This window comes from Streptopelia decaocto (assembly GCF_964273445.1).
Source record: "Streptopelia decaocto genome assembly, chromosome: 3".
NCBI lineage: Eukaryota > Metazoa > Chordata > Aves > Columbiformes > Columbidae > Streptopelia > Streptopelia decaocto.
Window position 1 is genome coordinate 113,020,510 of NC_138656.1, and position 23,538 is coordinate 113,044,047.

Consider the following 23,538-nt stretch of genomic DNA (forward strand, 5'->3'; position numbering starts at 1 on the left):
CGTGTTTCTAAAAAGAAACTTCATTTGGTTCTGGTTAAAAAAGTTTTGTTACCAGTATTCATGCAAACTACATTTCCTATAGCTCCCTGAAAAAAAATACATTAAAGGTTTATTGCTGAAGTTTCCACAAGCCCATCATGACCAGTGGTTCAGGACATGTTCGGTGCATTGCTTTAGATGTCAGAAAAGTGATTTAGAGCAGTTTGAGTTAACAGAGACTGAAGTTGATGGGGCAAACGGTGCTGTATTGTGCCAGGAGGACTTTGTTGTCACAGGCCCAAGTGCAGGCTAGTTGTAGAATGATAGAACAGAATCAGAATAATTGTGCTTGGAAAAGACATTTAAGATCATCGAGTCCAACCATTGACCTAACACTGCCAAGTCCAGCTCTAAATCATGTCCCTAAGAACCTCATCTACGTGTCTTAAAAAGCTTCAGGGACAGTGACCCAACTCCTTCCCTGGGCAGCCTGTTCCAATGCCTGACAACCCTTTCTGTGGAAAAACAGTTCCTAATATTCAATCTAAACCTCCTCTGGTGCAACTTGAGGCCATTTCCTCATGTCCTGTCACTTGTTACTCAGGAGAAGAGACCAACCCCCTCCATGCTACAACCTCCTTTCAGGCAGTTGTAGACAGCAATAAGGTCTCCCCTCAGGCTCCTTTTCTCCAGGCTGAACAGCCCCAGGTCCCTCAGCTGCTCCTCATCACACTTGTGCTCCAGACCCCTCACCAGCTCTGTTGTCCTTCTCTGAACTCTCTCCAGCACCTCAATGTCTTTCCTGTAGAGAAAGGGCCCAAAACTGACCCCAGGGTTCAAGTTGAGCCATGGGGACAGCTGAAGTCCTTCCCAGAAGGATGAGCTGTAAGTTTAGGCACAGCACCGTCAGACCAGCCTGCATTTGGCCCGGAGCGTTGTGCTGGTTTTCTGTAATGCCCTCGGACCCTGTCAAACCCAGCGCTGATACCCTGTGGTCCCGTTTGTGGTCTGGAGGTACCTGGTGAGCCGGTGCACACACGAGCTCTAAGGCTGAGCACATCAGGAGCATCACGTCGTTCAGAATATGAACATCCATCTACAAAGAGGTGAGGGGGCAGTTTGCTTTGTGAACTCGGTGCTTTGATTAATCTATTCAAATATTAACATGCACGGTGAGGTAGACCAAAATATCCTCTGGATATATAAATATTCATATACTAACATCTGCCACAGCTGCATAGTTATAATTCTGTTTTCATGGGAGGAAAAAAGTCTCTTTGAGGAAGGTCCAATGTAGCAGAGGGCTTCTCTTTTCATACCTGTCACTTAAGAAGTTGTGTAACTTTTAAAAATCTTTTATACTTCCATTATTTTAGAGTTAGCCTGGTCTGTGAGGATTTAACTCCAGCGTAACAGCTACTAAAGTTCCTGGAACACTTTTAGTATGTGTGTGTGAGGTAGGACGTGCTTTTCACGACATAAAACAACCTGTTTGATCACTCGCAGGCTGGTTTCTGGCACTGGCACAGTCCTGAAACAACCCTGGTTTGCACAGTTAATAGTATCAGGTTTTTATTATGGTCTTGACCTCTACCCTTGGCACTTAAGAACATACTTTCCATTTTCTCTGGCTTGGCACAGTCCCTTGAAGCTCCAAGTCCTTTATTTCTCATTTTCTTTTTTAACTTTCTTGCTTTACAATCTTTATCTATGGTTGTCCTGCTCCAGCATGTCTTTTCACTAGGTTTCCTCCTCTCTTCAGTCAGAATTTTGCCTAGAAGTCTACTTGGCCACATTCTTCCAAGAATTTAAAAAAAAATAACCCAAAAACATAACCAGCAGCCTTGTTTGTCAGTAAATTCCATACAAATCTACAGCAGCTAACTTGTTACATTATTTTTCAAAAGTGTGGGGGTTTTTTTAATGTTCAACATACTGGAAATCTTCATGGCTTTCTAATTTTGGTATAGGGAAGACATGGGTTTGGCGCACCACCAGATGTGCAAGTGTACGGCAACCATGTCCTCTTTGCGCTTTCAAAAAGGACTTGGAAGAGATTTCTTCAAGTAGAGTCAAACCAAGTCATTTCTGAATGCCCTTTTCCCTTCTAGAAGCTCTATTTGATACTCCACAGCTGTTTTCAAAGTGTTACATTCAGTTTTCTCATTTGTAGATGGAGTACTAATGACCATGAAAGGGCTGGTTTGAGCTACTTTTTGGGTCCATCAACCACAGAAGAAAAAAAAACATCAGAATAGCTGGAGTTCACAGTTCCAGTTCTGAACTCTGACTTCTTTTACTTAAAGTAGTATTAAAGATTGGTGTTAAAACGATGTAAAATATGTTTGATTAAGACAATGATTGCATAGTCCCCTACAAAAGGGGATGTCTCTTACCTGCACAACAACCAGAGATTTAAAGCTCCCATGAATGGCTGTTTTACACAGTAGGTATTTTCCTTCCAGCTTTATCTTTTTAACCTTTAGCATTACTTAGATTAGTCAAAGCAGTTTGACCTTATTACTTCAGGAGAAATCATTGTTTCTTTTTATGACAAATTACAGAGAGGTTAAATTTTCAAGAGCTGTTAAGTACCAGGCTCAAAAGTTACTTGGGCATTCTGAAAAATGTCATCAAAATTTGCTGCTGCTTTATCTTCAGTTTCATTTTGCACTTAGAGCATTATGTGCTTTTTAAAAAGTTGCAGCCTACCCAAATCATACTTCAGTCTAGCAATTTAATGTCCTTAGGAAGGCACTGAATTATCTTAATCCCATTCTTCAGTGATATATTACTACCTTTAAAAAATACTGCCAGGAGAAAATCACAAGTGTACAAGAGGGGGTTGAAGCATAAAGATGTAACAGTCAAAGGAAAAGAAGAAAACTAAACCAAACCCAAGACTTAAGTTAAGAAAATTAACATTAAAAAGTGTCAGAAACAATGCTCATTTGATGGTATCGAAGTGTGGATCTCTATAACTGTATTTATTTCGCAGTTCAGCACTCATAACCAAATTCTGTTCTTGGTTAAACCCACGTGTTGGTTAGAACTGGTAAGGTGTTAGTCTTGCCTACAAGGGCTTTGCAGCAGTTTAACTCTCCCAGTTGCTGCACAGCCATCCCTGAGTTAACGCGAGCTCTGATTACAGACAAATAGCTGCCGCCTCATGTGGTATTGACAGTGTCTTCACTGAAATAAATGGTCCTTGAAACTATTTTTTGCTGTAAGACACCATTTCAATCAGTTTTTTTCCAAATCACACTAATTTGAAAAGTCATTTAACCATCATTAACAAGGTACATATTTCCAGATTTTTTTTACAAGAGACGATGTTTCAAAATGTATTTTATATTTATTATCCAGTTTAATAAAATCTAAATAGAAAGTAGATATGATAGTTCATTAAGATGTAAAATGGTAAAATACTCTATTTTCATTTTAGAATGTCATGCTTTTAATTAGGTTGTTGCTATTTAGTACCAGAGAAACATCTTATTTCCTAGGTCAATGTTTCATATTCGTGTTATGATTAAAACAGTTTGACATTTTGAATAAAAATATACTAATTTGTCGTATTAATTAAAAATAATGACCTAGAAAAATGCTTCCAAACTAACCTACAGACGTTGAGCGCAGTGAGACATGACAGTTGTGCCATATTGTCACTATTAATGACATTTTATTAAGCAATGTAAAAATGTAAAATGAATGTAAAAATGGAAAAAAAAAAAAACCATAAAATTAAGGACAATTTTCGTTTTTTAAAACCCTGCCTATGAAACCTTCAGTCCCCAGAAAGGGTCACAGATACTTGGGAAGACAAAACCAACATTTGAAATATTGACATTTCGTGGGAAATGTAAAGGGCAGCTTGGCACAGGTAGATATTTGTTCTTTTTAAATACAAGTTAGCCTTCTGCTGCCGGAGCGGGAGAGGGCGAGTACGCGAGAGGTGAAATCCCAAAGCCTTTGAAGTTTAGCCATAGATTTTTAATGAGTTTGTTCCCAGGGTTGTTCATTTGTACATATAAACTGCTAATACCATATAGTTAATTAAAAGTACCACAGTTTTCATAAATATCTATATGATACATGAAAATTAGCGGGGTAGAGAAATTAGGAATAATAAACAAAATTATAATAATTATCTCTCCTGAAACCTCTTCAGACACACAGCTCACACTGGTTAGAGACACCAGGTTCTCTGCTGTGTCATAGGGCAAAATATCATTGGAGACAAAGTAAATAATCACCAACTATTTTGTTCCTGAAGAGTGCAAAATAAAAATTAAAAAGACCGCAGACAATCAAAAGCGGTTATTTCATTGCCAGTTCTGGATGTTCCTTTTCTGGAGATCTCATCACTGAATTTAAGGCTAAAATAAAGCAGGACCTAAAAGGCAGCCACCTTCTCCACTTTAGTAGGAAGCCCTGGTTTAGTGTCACGGGTCAGTAAAATGGCTTGTGGGTGGAAATGTATTTCCATTTTAAATAGGGCACCCTAGATTATATTCTAGTTTAAACCTAATAAGTGAATCACTGGGAATACTAATGGGACTCTTCCTGGATCCAGCGTACCAAAGAAAGTTTCTACATCATCTACATCGGCGCGTTTCCAATTATCATCGTGAGGCGGACAAATCAATTCCCATCAAGAATTTTCTCTCTAAATTAGCTCCCGTTATGTCCACTTTACCTAAAGCACGTCCCCTCTCCAGATCCGTACAATTCCAATGTCTTTCAAAGACGCCCGTCAGCCCTGGATGTTCTTTACATCGCATCTTTAATGCTCCGATTCAAAACCAGCAGCAGGGGATGTTTTACGCTGTATATGGCTTTTCAGAGAGTGCAAGTGGCTTTATGGCCCCTGTCACCCTGCAGACCACGGCTGGGGACCTGGATATTTCGGTCATTAGCAAGCGAAGCAGCTCGTCTCTTAAACTAAAACAGATCTTTGATTTCCCGCTAAGCCTTCTAGAGAAGAAATTTACTTCCATTCTTCTCGTAAAACTTTACGACTTTGTCTTCCCGGCGCAGGCTGGAGCCCCGGTGAGGCTGTCACTGGAGGTGACGCTGTCATTGGAGGTGACACTGTCACTGGAGGTGACACCGCACCGCAGCCCCTTTTGTTCCCTCCCAGCCGGGGCCGCCGTCCCGCTGCCGGCTGGGGACACAGCGAGCGGGACGGCGTGTGGTGACAGCTGTAAAGTTACCGACGGCAGCGGAGAGAGGGGAGAAAAAGCCCTTGCTCGGTTAGGAGGGGGTTTATAGCTGCCTGTTTCCATAACTACACAGAAGGAGAAAAAACACGCTTCTTTCATGCTTGTCTAGATCCGAAATTGCCCGTTGTCATCCTTTCAGAGGTTCGGCACCTTTGCGGGTTGGTCTTAGTAGCGTTTTCGGATTATGAAATGATTGTGAAATTCGTGTATTGCTTTCACAGTTGAAATTTTGACTTAATCGCCGTGTTTTTCTGAGATGTCCCTTTGTTTTCGTTTGTTTTTGAAATGTGTTAGCCAAGTCTTATCAACCATCTTCATTATGTGAAAGCCATTCAGCTCTCAAAATAGTTTTTATAAGCTTGCTTAATTCTTAGAGAGCCCATAAATTTTAATACTCATTAAATAAATCTTTGTCCTTTAATCTCAACAGTCTCCTTAAAAATGTCTTTTTTAATGTTTTTTTAACTGAGTTGGTAAGGCAGCTCCTTAAACACTTATAACTTGTTCCTTTATGAATGTAAACATTTGCACTTAAATGGTTTCTTACATTATCAAGCAGTCATAGCTCATATTCTCTTGCCATAATGGACAAACTATTCAGGCAACATGGATACTAGGAAGTAACTTTGCTAGGATTTATACAGAAATAGTTCATATTAACAACAATACCTTCCAAGAACTTTGGTTGAAAATAAAGATTTAAAAGTCCACGTATAGCACCCAATTAAGGGGAAACATGAGTTAGGCAGAAGTAAGGAGGATATATTGCAAAATATTTTCTATACGGCTACAACAATGTTAAGCTTTGAAAACTTTACAGGGCTTATTAAAAAAAGAAAATAATAAAGTGAAACGAAATGAAATAAAATAAAATAAATACAATAAAATACAATAAAGTAATGATAAAGTCTTTCACATCTTTAGGATAGGCATAATCTAGAGATTTGAAAATGTTATAAGTAGGGAGATATTCAGAGAAAATCTGACACAAATTATGGCTTTTTAACATATGAGACCATGTTCCTAAAGCTAAAAATGACACGGAAGTTAGAGGCTGTTTCTGTGAGACCAACCTGCGCCCTCCTCCCGCTTCCCCCCGCTACCACGGCCAGTTTTTCTGCCGTCAGATGTCTCTGCAATCTCTCCTGCCCAGCTCATGAGGCACAAAAAATAGCTTGTTTATCGTTTTTTCCAAACCTCTTGTCATTTATGATTCTGATGGAAGTTAACAGCCTTGTATTTATTGTTATTGTTTCTTCTGTAACTGTGAGCAGCCATGAGCGCAGCCACCAGCGATGCTGGAGCTGTAGGGCAGGGAACCAGTTGTTGAAGAGTTGTTGGGTTGCCGAATACCCCGAGGGAGGGCCTAGAATTGACTGGCAGTGTTTTCTTTCTTTTATTTTACATTATTTGATTACATTTATCTGTTCTGATAGTGTAATGAATCACTGGCTCTCATTGTAGAGACACAGTCCATACCAGAAGAACAGTTCTCTGCCCTATGAGATGCCCACCGGACCAAGAGATGCTGTCCCATGTGTTTAACCCAGTGCATAACAAACGCCTGGTACTCAGCCATCCACTGAGTATAGCGGCCTAAATACTTAGATTTAGTACTTTATTATTTTTAGCTTGTGTATAATATCCTCTGAAAGGATGGGATTTCAGTGCCAATCATTTCAGTTGATTTTATTTGCTTTCATTAGGCATCATATACTGCAGAATATGAATGTTAGAAAATAGGTGTGTTACCACTGGACTGTAAAGCTGGATCTATTTCCAAGAATTGTGTTGATTACACTTACATCCACTTTAAGAATAAAATAAGTTCCGCCCCTGATGAAACTGGGCAGCACTGCCTTTGTTTAAAATGAGCATAGGAACCCGCCACACTCCTTGCTAATTAATGTATGTTAAGTGCTTTGAAGTTTTAGATTGTCGGGTGCTACACCTCGTAGTTGTATTTATTTTTTTTTACTCTAATAGGTGCAGTTTGACTTGGGCGCAGTGATTTATTTTCAGATAAATCAGTGATTTATTTTCAGAAACCCGCCTTGTTCTGGAGAGCAAGCGTTTTGTTTGCCGTGTGCACACGCATGTGACTGGTTGCTGTTAATACACAATGCACAGGTTTTGTTCTTACACCACCAAAACTGGTCAGTGTTTGCCGATGGCTGACATGTCGGGGAGCCTGTTGATCACACTCTCGCTTTCACAGATGGGTGCTTCTTGTTCAAAGCCTTCAAAACTAGGAAACGTTTAGCTAATGCCTTGTGCTACATAAAGAGATCAAAAAGGTCTAAAAGCTATCTGCTAGTCTTCTGCTACGAGCAATTAAGATAATACCGAATCCATCCCACATCACGTAGTAATAAATATTTTAGCCTTCCCTTAAGTGTGTATTGATATTCAGGGTTGCCTGCCGGTAAATAAAACAATCAGAACTAAATTTCTCTTTGAATCTGGGCTATTCTGTGTTTCCAGCGCTCATGGGGTTTTTTTCTCCTCCTCTTTCTGCCTGTCTCTCTCTCTCTCATTTTGTCTCCGGAGAAAATTATTGTCTGCCTGAAATCCAGTTACAGTACTAACTGAAATAGTGGCATGTTATATATGGAACAGGGGGCCAGGCTGGCAATTTGCTGGGATCCCCTGAGGTTTGTTTGCCTTGGCCAATATAGAACAGGCTGCAGCCAACTTTATATTTAATTAGGGGTGAATGCTGAAAAAAAAAAGGCAGGTCCTGATATAGGAAGCTGCATCTTTGTCTCAGCATCTCAGTGGGTATTTTTATGCTGGATCCTCTGGTCTTGCTGCTCGTCCTTCCGTGGATCACAGCCCGTGTTGGAAAATGAAAGCAATCAGATTATCTCCACATTTTTTTCTCATTCTTTGCATCCATATATGTAATGTAAATGCAGTTCATTTTGAAATCCAGTCACATACGCTCACTGTGCATTTGTAATCCTGTATGATTATAAATTAGCAGGCATGGATACCATAGAAGACTCTACCTTATAAATCAAAGCAGCAGAGGCATTCTAGCCCCCAGACTCCCCTTTCAATTATTTGTATACCAAAAAAAAATCTCCAAAGTTGCATTTAAAGTAGATTTTTTTAGAAATTAGGGATGTAGTTCATCTCTGAATATAGTCGGAAATAATGCGGAAATAGCATAGGGAAATACCAGTTCTGTAATGCGTGAAGGCATTCTTGAGGTACCTCCTAATATCAGCCCTAGTGATGATAATAGCCTGAAACTTGTTTTCAAAACATAATATGGTGACTTCCCTGGGTTTTTAATGTATTTAGAAAGGCTCCTTTTCCACATAGTTGTAGTTGTCTTCCTTAAGTGAGTAATCACCACAGCTGACTTTGTTGTCCCTTTCTCATCATTATAAGGTGAGAAGAATTTGTCTGTGTGAACAATGAAAAATTATCTAGCACAATGGGGCTTCTCATTCCCAACAATCCTTTGAGTAGAATTATCAGATACAGCCACATATGTGTTGTTCAGTGTGGGATTTAAAAACATTTTCACACTCTCTAGCATCTGTTACCGTCTCCTTTAGCAGCACAGGTGTGTAACAGTGTCAACAAGACAAAGATCCGGACAGGTTGGTCTGCACTAGGAAGTCCTGCTGCTGTAGCCGCATCAGCTCAGAGCGTGACAGCTTCACACCTTGTGTTTTGCATTGCTGTGCTGACAAAACCCAGCAGAAGATGCCTCTTGTTGCCTTCTTTTTTCAGAGACAGGTGTAGCGGTGCCAGCGGTGATTCTTCTCCATCAGCATATGCTCCATCTTCACCATGGTGTCTAACTGGGTAGCACAGACTCAGTGGGGCATGGCCTCCTAGTGCTCCCGGAGACACTATTGAGCTTTTCTCAGTTCATTATCTTAAGGGTTTATGAAAGCAAAATATTCTAGAGATGGCCACAAGAAGCTGAGCGTTTTTTAGATGCCTTTAGAGCAGGCCGGTGTACTGGAGAAACTCCGTAATCAATACAGACTGGAAGAGCAGGGCTGGACACACCGGTGTCATACAGGAGCACTTTGCACCTCCGTCCTAAGCCATTAGCAGCCTTGGCACTCGCAGTGCAGAGCGAGAGCGTTGCACCATTTGTATGTCTCCTCCATCTAGCTGATAAAAGATCCTCGTATAGGCAAGTCCCAGCTTTGTTACAGCCCCTTCTCCTTCTGCTCTTGAAGAAGTTCAACTGGAATTGAGATCTGATGGGGAAAAAAAGGTGAAAGTATTTATCTGCAACAGATTAATTCTCACCTTTTGTGAAAAAAATAAAAGAAAAAAGAGCATCTGGTCTCAACTAATTCACTACTACTCTTTCCTTGCTAAGCCCTGGGGAGAACACCCATGGCAGTGTATCCTACCTGGCTGAGCACGCAGATGGGCTGGGTTGTGCATGACACACGCTTCGGTCCCTGTTTGACTGCAGAAGCAGTCCAGATAACCAGATGTATCATTTTTAGGGTACAAGAAGGAAACTGAAGATCACAGAGTGGTATCTGAAACATCCTTTCTCTGTTAATGATTCCCACAAGGCTTGGCTCCTGCCCCTTTTTCTCTATTACAGAATTGCAGAATGGTTGGAAGGGACCTCTGGAGATCATCCAGTCCAACCCACCTGCTAAAGCAGGTTCACCAGAGCAGATCACACAGGAATGTGTCCAGGTGGGTTTGAATGTCTCCAGAGAAGGAGACTCCACAGCCTCTCTGGGCAGCCTGTTCCAGGGCTCTGGCACCTCAAAGGAAAGAAGTTTCTCCTCATATTCAGATGGAACCTCCCGTGCTTCAGTCTGTGCTCATTGCCCCTCATCCTGTCGCTGGGCACCACTGAAAGGAGTCTGGTCCATCCTCTTGACACCCACCCTTGAGATATTTATAAACATTGATGAGATCCCCTCTCAGCTTCTCTTCTCCAGGCTGAACAGACCCAGCTCTCTCAGTCTCTCCTCATAAGAAAGGTGCTCCAGACCCCAAATCATCTATTACTATTTCGTTTAAGGCCAAAAGAGCGTTAGGACCCTATTCCTTGTCCTCAGTCCCAAGTAGGAAGCTATTCTCTGCTGGTGTCTACTTGTCTTCATGCATCATGGAAGCCACCGTAGTCAATGGTGTATTTGTCAACTGGGAAATAACCAACCCCAGCCTGATGATCATGAGACACCCTGAGGGATGATGTTCAGAGGTAGCTGGTCTGTAGTTTATTGTGGGACTCTCCAGGCTTTGGGGTTCTATGTGTGTCTGTCGGCATGGCAGTGAGGAGAGAGACTTGTCAAAATTACCAAGAAATCATGAATTCTTCTGTGGTTCAGTAGGGCTGGTTCACTATGGCACACACCTTCCCATTACTTGTAACTCTCATTCAATTGCCAGGTCTTTTGCTTCATAATTTAATTTCTTCTAGCTATACACACTCTACCACTCTCTATCAAAATGAGCAAATGTGTGCGGTGCTGCCACTTAATGGTTAAAATGTTTGTTTTACATAACCAGAGCATAACCTTGGAAATTAATCTCCTTACTTATTAAGACAAGAAAGTAATTGGATTTTCCTTCTGGTAACTTTTCTTGTCTTTGCCACGTTTTCTGTCCCAATCATGAAAGCATGGGGCTGTCTGGACAAGCACTGGTCTCTCGCCTGTTCTTCACAAGAATAATTAGTGATGTTTCATCAATTAGCCTTTCGGTTTTATAGTAGGTTAGTTTTTTTCCAAGCATTTTTTCAAAAATACTGTTTGTAAAAAGCATTTTTCCATATTTCACAGCTCATTATATTTTACCTCTTGCTACACCCTTTTAAAACCTTATCTACTAGAATTTAAGTAAAGAGTTCTTTGTTGGAAGTGAAAAGAAACCTGAGAGCTTCAATTGTGCCACAGGAATGTGCATTAGAGAGGATCTTTGACAGGGTATCCAGTCTCCACTGCGCTTGAAATACAGAATAAATAAACTCAGGGAATAAGTTCCCTGTTCATTTTTATTTCTGATCATATGTAATTTAAAAAATATTCACTGTATAATTTCTGTTCCCTTTATTTGATCTACACAATTACGCAGCTGTTCTTGGTCCTACATTTGATCCAAGGCTGATGGGCTCTTTCGTTTAATTTATAATTTGTCCATTAATTAAGAGGGAGAAAATGTAGTGTGATGGGTGGAGCTGGGGACCAGGAATCAAAGCTTCTGGGTTCTTTCTGGCTCTGTTCCTGACCTGAGGAAAGTCACTTACACCTTCTGGCCCATATTGTCTTTGGGACTCTCAATATAATTATGTTTAAATGCCCCCAAGCAACGATATGAAGGATGATAATGGCAAGATAGAAAGTGCTTCCTTTCACAAGCTCCATAGAGATGTTCTGTTACGGGTTTCAGGTCAAGTCCCCTTTAGGTTCAACCACTACATGGCTCATGTAATTATGGAAGAACATGGGGGTGTCTATTGTGTACTTCATGAGGAAAACACTCAGCCAGTCTTTGACTGAGAATGACTTAGCATCAGTGATGAAGAAGAAGGTAGAGAGGTCTGGCTTGCTTTCTGCAATCCCAACGCGTGTGTGCGCACGGGGCAGGGAGGAGAATCCCTTGTGCTATGGGTGCGAGAGTGTTTGCTGTGATTCACCCTGCCGAAACCTTGCACCTAAACTGTCCTTGTACTTATTTTTACCTAGATCTCTTAAGGAAAAAAACAAAAAAAAAATGAAATCTGCAAGAACAAATAAACCAAAGGAATAAATAGGAAAATTCCCACTACATCCCCTTCTGAAAGTTTCGGGAAATTCCATTTGTTGGAGGAAACACTGAAAATTAGGAGAAGCGTAGAAGAGGGACTAGCAGGAGACAGCTGAGATCATTTTTCACTGCCAGGCTTGCACTGTGTTGTCTCTCCTTTTACAACTCATTGGCAGGCATTATTACCTGGTGAAAAAAATTTGTTTTGCAACTCATCCTGAGTCCTCATAAATCATTAATGCCTGGCTAAGCGCGGTGTGAGCATTGCGAATACTCTGAGAATGAGGACCCGTTCTGGTATAACCTTGTGTCCAATACTAATGCCTGCTAGTTATTTAGTAATACAAAAGGGCCTCAGCGAGGAAGATCGATGAATCAATGCAGTCTCCTGACTTCCTTCTCCTCTCCACCCACCTCTTCTCTTTCTAGTTTAGAAACCGAGCTACAAAAACACAGGACTGTTCGTGGTCATTTCTCTGTGGAGGGCACTGGAACAAGTCAGGGGGACAAGGGGGAATTATGGCCTCTGAACGGCTATAGAAAAATGAGGAGTTTCAGTTTCTGATTAGGGCTTGTTCTGATTTCTGGGTTTTTGTGAGCCAAATTGCAGCCCTGCTCCAGAGCTGCGTTCTCTGGTTTGCATCCCTTAATGAATGCGTGCAGTATAAAGCACACTGAAGTGTGTGAAGAGCACAGATAGAAATGTGCCGAGGAACTGCAGGACTGGATGTAATTAAAGGGTGATCAGCAAAGTCCAAGTAATCAGCTCATTACCTGGAGGAGGCATCTGGGGACTTAGATGCTCAAACCAGCTCTCACAGTTCTGGAGATAGCAGAGAGAGCACAGCACCCATCACTGCGGTGGCTAAACTTAATGTCTTGTTGTTCAGCAATCATCTCAGCCATAATAACGTGTCACGGGTGGTCTCTGCTGTCGTGCTTACCCTGAGCCCACCTCCAAAACCCCCCCAGCCCATTCCGAGTGCAACTAAACCCTCTTCCCTCTCCTTTCCTGGAGCACAGGATCCATCTGTGCGGCTGCTTTTCGTACAGTTGTGGTCTTTTAACACTAAGGACAATCGATCATGAGCTTTCAAAGGTGGAAATGGAATGAGGTGAGATGGAGATTGACCCCTTGTGTAAGTGTAATCTTAAACTTGTGTGACTTAGTCTTGGGTGGAGACCTTGTCTCGAAAGGCAAGGAGGGTTGTAAAGGGCTGCCGCAGATCCTAGAGAAAAGGATCTTGAATAGAAACTTCTAAAAAGTGCAGATGGGGCTGGAGGACAGTAGTTGAGCAAATTTGAAAAGGGGAATGACAGAGAACAAAAACGAAAGTAGGGGATACGAGAGCAGCAGAAAGTTTAGAGGGAAAGGCAGCTGTCTTTATGGAAAAATACTTCCTCCACAATGGCCTCCAAAAATGTGCAACTAAGAAAGCACCCGGTGCTGTTCCTTTGAAACCAAGGTAAATCAGGTGAAACACCCCTGATGTCCTAAGCATCCTTGGTCCTTAACCAAGGCCTGAAACGTTCGTGCTCAAGTCCGACTTTAGGCACCACAGCTCCAGCAAAAGCCTGAAACTTTGCTGCAGAAGAGCGATCATTCAGCTCCCGTTTTACGTTTTCCTCGAAGTGTATCGTTGTGCTTTAGCTCAGATGAATTTGATAAAAATAGCCCCTGCTATAGCACCCACAGGACAGAGTGGTTTATTTTCCCCTATTATAGATCTGACACAAGCCTGCTGTTAATTCTGTGCCCTCTCTAATGATCTGCTTGCTCTCTGGAGAGCACTGACCCATTTCAGCACAGAATAATTAGGCTTTCAGACACTACTGTGTTTCCATTAAATAGACATAAATGTGCAAGGTGACATTTATTTACTTAGGCCTGAAAAATGTGCACCACAGATGTTGGGGCTTGGGAGAACTTCCGTTTCTTCTTGTGCAACAGTTGTATATTTGCATGTTCTCGTGGTGTTTAACCGCTAGTGCTTTGCTGAAACGATTCCTTTTGAGGTTCATTTGGGAAGCAGGAGAGCACAAGGATTATTTGGGTCTTCATTTTACCATCAGGCCCTTTGGCGACGCTCGGGCAGCCCAGTGCCCAAGCACAACACTGGCATTAAACACAGTTATAGTTACACTCTCTTCAGGTCCATTTTGTTTTGTGTGAGGAGGGACTCCATGGAAAGAACTGTTGTTGATTTACAGATCTGTCTGAAGAGGAATGTGTTCAGGGTGTTACGCTGAGAAAATGAGAACCTTGACCTATTGCAAACATAAAATAAAACCAAAATCCTTTAGTATTTAAAATCAGCTCTTTTATCATCTTGATCACTGGCTTCTGAGCAGCCAGACTATTGCCCAGGTGAAAAGTATATTATTCATCTTGATAGCCACTTTGGTCTGCAAAGTTGGAGGGGAGTCTTAGCCCTAAAAGTCCAGCCAGCATATAAAACATGTAGGTTGCTCAGTAGTTCACATCCACGCATGAAGACGTGACGTGCCATTATTTCATTCTGCTAGTACCAATAGGCTTTATAAAAGGAGGCATCACGCAAGGTAGGTGCTTTATTGCAGGACGGAAACACTTTCATAGGTTATTTTAATCATTACGATTCTTTCATGATGTGTGAGAGTTGATTGTTGCTGTAAATGAAGCCATTGAAGGCTAAAAAATAAAAATGCTGTGATGGTAAAAATCCTTGGAGTGCAAAAAATGGGAATTGCTATAAAAGGCAGTAATTTATTCTCTGTGTGAGATTATTTTTTATCATAAGGATGCTTTTAAGCTAATTTTGAAACAACTGTAGTCTACAATTGTAGTCTATATAGCTGAGGTATATTGTAAGATGCATTGATAATCTGGATAATTTTATATGCACTGTAATTTATGTATTATTGAGAAGTACTACTTTATTCTGTTAACTGAGAGGCTTAACACATTTTACAATGGTAAGGATAAGTTGTTTTTGCAGGTTTTGTGGTTTTATTATTTTGACCCATATCCAGTTCATATTGCATCATAATACCATATTTTTACTGATATTATTCTAGTACGTTCAAAACTTATTTGCATTTGGATAGAAATTCATTAGCTCTTGATTTTTATTATAACCAATTATTTTAACTTTTCTGTGATAGTGCATTCTCTGTGTTTCTGATTTGCTGAAGCTGCAATATTTTGTTTTCGTTTTTAACCCTTCCAAATGTAGGATTGTTTTTGCTTTTTTTCTGTATATATATTTCAGTTGTTTAGACCTACTGGTTCCTGCTTTTTTCTTTTTCTTGTTTTGATACGTTATGTTCGTAACTTCTGCCTGTCTGTGTTGAGCCAATCTTACCTACAAAAATATCAGTTGTTTCCTGTTTCTCTACTTCTTTACAAAAAAAAAAAAAAAAGAAAAATTAAAAGTAAAAAGTAAAGATAAAAAACTCTTAATGGGAACCCTGGCACTGTCTGTCTTCTCTGTTCTGCAGAAATGTTGAAGGAGTTGAACCAGCAACGCAGAGCGAAAGAGTTTACAGACCTGAAAATTATTGTTGAAGGCAAAGAGTTTGAAGTCCACCAAAATGTTCTAGCTTCCTGCAGCTTGTATTTCAAGGACCTGATTAAAAGGTTTGCCTTCCTTCCAGCTGTGATCTGCTCTGTTCTTTTGTAGGGCGCATTTGTGTCGCTTTTTTTTCCTCCCCTCTCTTGCAGGTTTATGAAGATTGAATCTCCTGTCACAGAGCCAGTAGCCATTCTTTCCACCTCCTCTGAATGTATTTCCAAACTGAGACTCAGACCCATTTGTTACACATCTGACTCGCACAGTGTAATTATTTCTGATCAGTAGAGGCTGGTTTTTGGCCGAAGAAAGTGTTCCACCACCGAGAGATCTGAGATCTAAACTCGGCCGCTAATGGTGATTCAGACCACAACTCAAAACTATCGCTGTCGATGTTTTCGAGGGACTCTGTCACATACGACAAAAGTCTGTCCTTCGGGCTACGAAAAGCCATCAGCGTTCTGGTGAACGATGCTGAGACGTCCTGCTAATAAAGCGTTTGGAGCTTTGTAATCCCTTCACCCTGAAATCTTTGTTACATGCTTTTACCTGGCTTTTATGGGCAAAGGGATTGATATTTTTATTATTTGGGGACTTTGAAAATAAGAAAAGACAACTGATGGATTTCTCTAGAAAAGATCGGAAAAAAGACAATTTTCTGGTCAAAATTTAGCTCAGTGCTTGTTAGACTGGGGGTAGCTTTTTCCTAGACACTCTAGCTTAGGGTAGGTACAGTATGTACGTTTTCTAAACATCATGTCTCCGCCTTCGCATTTTCCCCCCTCTGTTTCTAGCTGATTGATTCTAAACAGTGCATGATAATCTTTTTTTTCCATTACATTGATTTTTCAATTTGTATGCTTCATATACCCGCACAGGAATAAATTGGTACTCTCATATTATTAGTAAGTTAGAGTAGCAAGTAGGGGAAAAAAAAAAGCATGAGGATAACTTTCATTTTTCTCTCAATCATCAGCAAATTAATGCAGCTGCTGATTTTGCCTTGCAGTATTTTCCTGAGCACACTGAGCCTGGACTGTGCTAAAAAATGGGATTAAAGAACATTTTGCTTGCTTCAAATCCTGTATTTAAATTTTGCCAACTAACACAATAGTGACTGTATTTTATTTCAGGATGGCATATTGGCTGGTATCTCCTTTCAGTGTATTATGTCCTCTTGCACAAAGCTGGTTTTATAATTATGGATATATATTACATTTCTATGATATAACTGTGCTGACTGCCTTATCAATTATTCATAAAAAATATGTTGGCCTAGGAAGCATGTCTTTTCCCCTCTGTAAATCTAATGATTGCTAGCTGTAGCTATGCCAGATCTCTCCTGTCCTTTCTTTTCTGTCTGCTCATTATCATTTAATTGTTAAGGCTACAGTATATGCTCTTTAGGGTGATAAGGAATAGAGTCTATAGGGAAAGAAAAATCTTAGAATCAACTTTCAGAAATCCAATAACTGGCCAATTTGGATTTTGCTGCGAAGACATCTGTTTGTGTGCAGAAGTCACCCGGCAGCCTCTATTTCTAGCAGCACACTGAGGAATGTTGCTGCTTTATTATTTAGTTATCAAATGGAGATATGCTTTAGATTGAACGCTGCTCTGATATGAACTCATTTTAAACAAGCACACACACACACAAACTTTTTAAATGCTCTGAAATGAGATTATGAAAGCAAAACTTTAGATTTCAGCATTTATTATCTTTCAGCTGCTTGCACAGGCTCATGTGCGGTACAAGAACAAAAGAGTGAAGGGTTTAGCCCATTTGCCAACCTCACCGCTTTTTGCCTTCTTTCACATCATCAGCAGCAATATATATTCCAGAGGTCTCCAGTCAGGTCTCTCCATCCCAGTTGTCTTCCGTATATAACCTCAGTCGCACATATGTAACCTTGATGAAGGCTAATGGAGTTGCACAGGTGTATCCAAGGCAAAAATACCTTTATTACTGATGATGATGCTTGAATAGGGAAAAATCCAGCTTGATGTCTAGTTGAGTTTGCAAAACTGTCAGGCGAGAAAAATAAATATTCACCTGTAAACTCAGCAAATGTGTCTTTGCGAGACAATAAACTCAGGGCTATGGGATGGAATTTCTAAACACTTGCTTTTTAGAGGATACTTACAATGTAAAGCATAGTCCTTTTAGAAACTCCATGAAGTCAATGAAAGTCAAGGACTCAAGTTTCAGGAGGTACCCAGTATTTTGTAGGATCATGCCCTTAATAATACAAAATCATTATACTTTGTAGAGTCAGTTTGTTTATAAATACAAAGCATCTAAAATCCTCGCTTGCTATTTGTTAGCATCGCCTTTGAGATGGTGCTTTAAGCTTTATGTGATTTTAGCTTTGTATTATTATAGAAATCAAAACAAGAAATGGCAGATTTTCTTGAAGAATAAAGGAGATCTCTTTATGTTGTTTAATATAAAGGCCATTTCAATCAGTGCATGCTAGGCTTAAACTCTAATGCCATTCCAGCCAAAGGCACTAATAGGTCACCAGAAACATCAGTGAGAAGATGGTCTATTCATGAAGGTGCTATGTCTATCTATATAAACTTGCAGAAAAATAATATCTTTCAGAGTATTTACTTTGGCTGTTCTTTGCCACCGGCTAGTTATTGTTAACCTCATGTTCTGCCATTGATTCCACTGTATGTTGGAGTTGGTATCTGAAGGTAGAATAGCAAGTAGTGTCTCAAAAGAATACAAGTGATATGTTCAAAAACAAATAAGATCAATTATCCCCTCCTCAAAAAAAAAAAAAAGCAAAATGTAGACAAAAAGCATCATAAAACTCAAGGTATGGCCCATCTTGAGGAAGTCTATTTGATGAGAATTAGTCATAGCAGGGAAAAATATGTTAGTTTTACTGTACTGTAGTGAAAAGCTGATGACTAGGTTTGATTGACTGAAAGAATTCTAAAGTTATTTATTGTTATTAAACAAGTTTGGTAATGAGAGCGCACTTTAAGTCACCCTTAGTTTCTTAGAAAATGGTTAATTTCACATTCTCCTCCTCATCCAGAAAAGGTCTCTTTCCATGGGATGTATCTTCTAAATATACAAGCATGGTCCTCCTGAGGTTGAGTTAGTGCAGTCCTGAGCCTAAGCTCAGTGCTTGCTGTGCCCTTGAAAATGGGTTAACCAGTCCCCATCAGGAGCTGCGCCTAAGCCAGGACTCAACATTCACCTCCCTCCCAGCAGCAGCTGACCATAAAAACCACTCCTGGGCCTCTTCGGTGAAAACGACTGAAATTCTTTTCACCTGAAAAGGCTTAGGTGTATTGGGAACAGCAGGTGTGAAATGTTCCTGACTGTTCCACCTTGCTGTGCCCACCCAGGGAGGGAGGTGAGGTATAGAGGAGGGATGGGATGGGTATATGCCCAAGGCTGGTCTAGCAGTAGGACATATTGCAATAACCTTGGGGGCTGTGGGGTTATTGCTAACAACCACAGGAACAATTTTACAATATATTAAACATATTTGGAGAGTGTGAGGTTTTCTAAAGTTCTCTTCATGATATCACATTTAACGTTTTTTTGGTGAATATTCGGGCCTACTTTATGACATGTATGGAGTACTTGGCCTTACTGTTTGTTCCTTCAGGCACAGAATATATAGAGGAGTTGATATACTTTATCTGCACTTAGGGAAATAATGTGGTTATTTAGCTTTTTCAAACGATGACCCATACAAGATCACTACAGTATAGGACTTTAGGAGAAAATGGATGATAAATAGCAGCTGGAACAGGGCTCTGTCCCCTAAATGCCATCTTACGTATTTCAGGTTTGTTGCCAGCCACAGTTGTTTCCAGTCTGCCTGATTTTGGCCTCTAATTCACACCTATATTTTAGGTACTTAAGAAATCAGCCTTCCCAACACAGGAGCCTAATTTATGGTACAGGCAATGAAAAGAAGCACCCTCAAGGCTTCCAGGTGGAATCTTGTCTCCTAATTCAGGTACCTATGAGCAGGCAAGTAGTAGATCCCTCTGGAGCAATGAGAGGTTTTTGTCTCTTGCTGTTAGTCAAGTAAACTTGAGGCCCGAGGTCAACATCTAAGTCAGGCTTAGTCTAACCTCACCTTCTAGCCTGCTGCTGTAGTCTGCAGAGAGGGAAACAGACTTCTCTAGGAGGCAAGTCCTCTCACCATAAAGTAGGTGTCTGAGATCAAGGAAGAAGCCATTGTTCTTTAAATGAAGAGATTGCTGAGGTGCTTTGCTTAGACTCTGCAGTTAAAATCTAGGGTTCCTCTGCAGTTCCTCTGGGAAGGTGGCAACATCCCCAGGGCGATTCATCCCATCTTAAGAGAAACAGTGTGAAGTGCCTTCTGGAATTGCTCATCTTTAGTTGCCCAGAGGGGAAGGCTAGTCACTTTAGTTAGACACCTGAATTGTAGTTGGCTAAAACTACACGAGTTATTCCTCCCAGAAACTAGTGTTTTCTGAATGTCACATATATACACTTATATGTATACACAGAAAGAAAGAAATAGATCAAGAAACCAATCTCCAAAATACTGCTCTCAGAGCACAGATTTTTGTATTTAAGCCAATCTTCTAGCTACAGCTGCTTGCTTTGGGGAAGGAGAGAGTTGATCTCTATGTCTTTGTATCTGCCCTAGAAGAAGTGGTGGAAGATGAGTATGTTCTGGAAAGAAGGAATGGAAAATCCCATGAAGAGACATCTTTTTTTTCCAGCTGTGTTTGGGATAGACAAATACAGCTGCTGGATAAATGGAATGTCTGATATTTCCATAACAAAGGGAGTTTCACCAGAACATTTTAATTTGCTGCTTTCTCCTTCTTAATCCAACCCAAAGTGCTGGAATTTCTACCAAATATGACATTAAGAATAGGAGGCATTTGAGACAGAAGTCTCTTCTTAGCCATAATGCTGGCTTTTATAAGCAGATTTTAGGTTTATTTCTCGGAGGTCAGTTACTAAAGATACACAGATCCTATCCTGTAAGATTTATCTTTTCAAGATGTGATTTTAATGGTGCCTTCTAATCTTGAAGTCACCCTGGCCGCCTAATTCCACTAGCAGAGAGCAGTAGGTCATATACACAAAGAGATTCGGTCACAAGAAGCAAGAATTTTTGATGCAGCGTAATCTGGCAATGCTATATTCATCCTGCTTTTCCTAAGGAGCAGAGGCAGTGACTTCGTGGCCAAATTGCTTTTCCACGATACCTTGCCTCTTTTTGCAAGTGTTTTTTTTCTAAAACATGGCTGTATATACTCTCTTAGGGCTCAAAGGCAGGGCAGGGAGAAGTAAAACATTTAGGGTGAAAGGACCGAATTCTTTTTGCTTTACACCTACGCAGAAGACAGAGATGTCATTCTGCATTTTACACCATTGTGTGGAAAGGCAGCATTTGGATGCAAGACAGAGAAACCTGCCGCTATCCATCTGAAACAGTCTGACAAAACTGCAAAAGCATTTAGGTGTCTGGAAAACAGACTGTCTGGTTTGTGTTTACATTGTAAAAAGCCCAAAATGAGAAATAGCAGATGAAAGAAAAATCTACTCTTAGTGACCCCTTCGTGTTTTCCTGCTTATTAAGAACCTTGCTTTTAGCTCCGGCAGGGAAGGAGGCAGCGTTTCTACATCTGCATGCTTCAGCTCCATTGTAGAACAGAGTGAATGTGGAAACAAATTACAACATTTCTTTGTAAACGGAGAAACGGGGAGTTAAAAATCCGATGTTTGTTTCAGGTGCCAGGAGGGGTATATTGTGCCTAGACAGGCAGTGCCAGTGGGTTCTGCTGAACCATTTAAAGGAGTCTGTGGGAATGGGAGTGTAAAATATTCTTCACCCTTTACTGCCAGGGTGCAGGTGTAAATTATGCTACAGACGACATTTTTCTCCTAAACGATGGACCGATAATTGCTGTGTGTTGGGTGCAAGCTCTTGGCACGAGGATGACGTTGTGCTTTTCATGGCCCCTTTCCCCGAGCACTTTGCTTGTTCTGCCTGGCCCAGCAGCCGCCCTCTCGGAGCCGCCTGCTGGGCTTCACATTTTGCAGCTGCCAGGCCTTGGAAAACATGTTTTCATCAACTAAAAATGTATCGCGGCTTACAAATATTCAGTGGTGTGTGTTGTTGGGCTGCCAGGCTGAGGAAGTGCCACAAAACCCATAGCAGGTGTCGCAGCCCGGCTATTTGCGGCCTGGCCGCGGAGTAGGAGGGCGAGTGGTGTGGGCTGGATGCCGGCTCTGAAAGGAGGGACGGATCCATGTGCCCCGCTCTCAAGAGGAGCCATGGCAAGGAGGACAGAAAGGCTTCTTTTCAAGCCTCGAGGTGCAGCACAGAAATTAAGCTTCTGCCTTATAATGGCTGCAGCTTGCAGAGGCACTGAGCAGAATCACTTAACCTCTCGCTCCTGTCCCTCATTGACAGCATCTCTATTTACTGTAGTTGGGGCTTCTCGCTCACATAATTTCTAGACAGAACTACAAATCCTGCGAATCCTATCTGAGAAATGACAGACTAATCACCTCTCTTGCTCTGGCTATCTGCAAGCCATGCAGCTGTCATACAACCACTCCTAAGATGCCGGTGTGGGTGACCTACCTATATTTACTTATATCTCACAGCTTGACTGTGTTGAAGTTTAGGGGTGAAAGGGAACAGTTCTCTAACGAGCTACAGTTCAAGTTAAATGGATCAAAGACAATGAAAAAGAAAAAACTTCCACAGCATAGAAACCGGAGCCGTGTTCTTGAAAGCTGTCAGTTTTGGGCCACTTCCAAAAGCAAGTCTTGCCCTAAAACGACGGTAATCAAAACTCTGACTCCAGCGAGCCAGCAGGTAGCTCCAGGGATCAGCAGTTCACTTTCTTTCATTTAAATCATCAAGGATTAGCCACTGCTGGATTGGGATAATGAATCTGAATTAATGTGACCAGGTTATGATCATATCAGATAACAATCCCCCCCCCCTTTTTTTTGCTTGCGTAGCACTAAGCTTGGGTGACTGAAACACTCGGAGCAGTTCTGCGGGTGGTGTGGGCAGGGATTGATGGGATGAGATGAGCTACCTGCCCTTTCCCACGTATACCGTGGCCATAGGTGATGCAATATATCACCTTTGATTGATGTCCAAAGCACAGAGTGGCTCTGCATCTCCCATAGAAAAGCACTAGCAACACCCGGTAGCTGAGCGAGAAAGAACCAGTGCCTGACAGGATTAATTCTAATTACTGAAATGCTGATTGGGATCTTTGGGCACTACCATAATCATAGTAGTAGTAATAAATAATAATTGTGGTTATTATTATTTTATTATTGTTTTCCCTCTAGACATTGAAGTGATGAGAAAGCCTTGGACAGACTTACCTAGAAAATTACTTGTATAAATTTCACCACATTCCTAAGAAACAGATTTATTAGCTGCATAATGCCAGCTCTTTGCTAAGCTGCTTTTTGATGGCATAATAAATGTCATTAAAACAAATCAGATAGGGCTTGGTTAAGGGGGCGAGCTTTAAGTTTGAGAATAAATTTTTTATTCTGTCATATTATTTTTCATCTTCCTTCCCATATAATCCACCAAAAACCTGCTTGCATCTTTTATTTACCTTTTAAAAATTAGCTGCTCTCACCCCAGGCTATTTTGCCCCACATTTGCTGAACTAGGCTGCCAGAGATACTTGCAAATAAGTCCGATTCCACATTGTTAATAAGTTGGCCCATTATGTTTTTACTACTGGTAGTTTATGAGATCGGGTTTATCCTCAGTCCCAAGCAAAAGTCTCGGTCATGAAATGCTGCTCTTCCAAGGGCACTCGCTATTTACTTCTCCATTCACTTGCTAGTTGTTTAAGCCAACGTCTTCAAACTCATCATCTTCTTTCTTAAATCTCAGCAGGGAGGCAGATTTGTGCCTCCGACTGTGAGCTCCGACACTAACGCGTTACAAGCTGCCGCTGATCCCGCGCCTTTAGAAACAGTCTTGACCGAGCAATTAGATTGTGTTCCCTCGGTGAATAGCATTAAG

The 23,538-nt window shown here is 41.0% G+C and overlaps 1 protein-coding gene across 4 annotated transcripts in view; it reads left to right on the top strand.

Annotated features, from left to right (window-relative positions):
• Positions 1 to 23,538, top strand: part of KLHL29 (kelch like family member 29) — a 415,043-nt gene that overhangs the window by 326,724 nt on the left and 64,781 nt on the right. For all 4 annotated transcript variants that reach the window (XM_082047373.1, XM_082047375.1, XM_082047376.1 and 1 more), the window contains one exon: positions 15,435 to 15,573. In XM_082047373.1, coding sequence (XP_081903499.1) covers positions 15,435 to 15,573 — 139 coding nt within the window. The remainder of the gene's footprint in view (positions 1 to 15,434; positions 15,574 to 23,538) is intronic.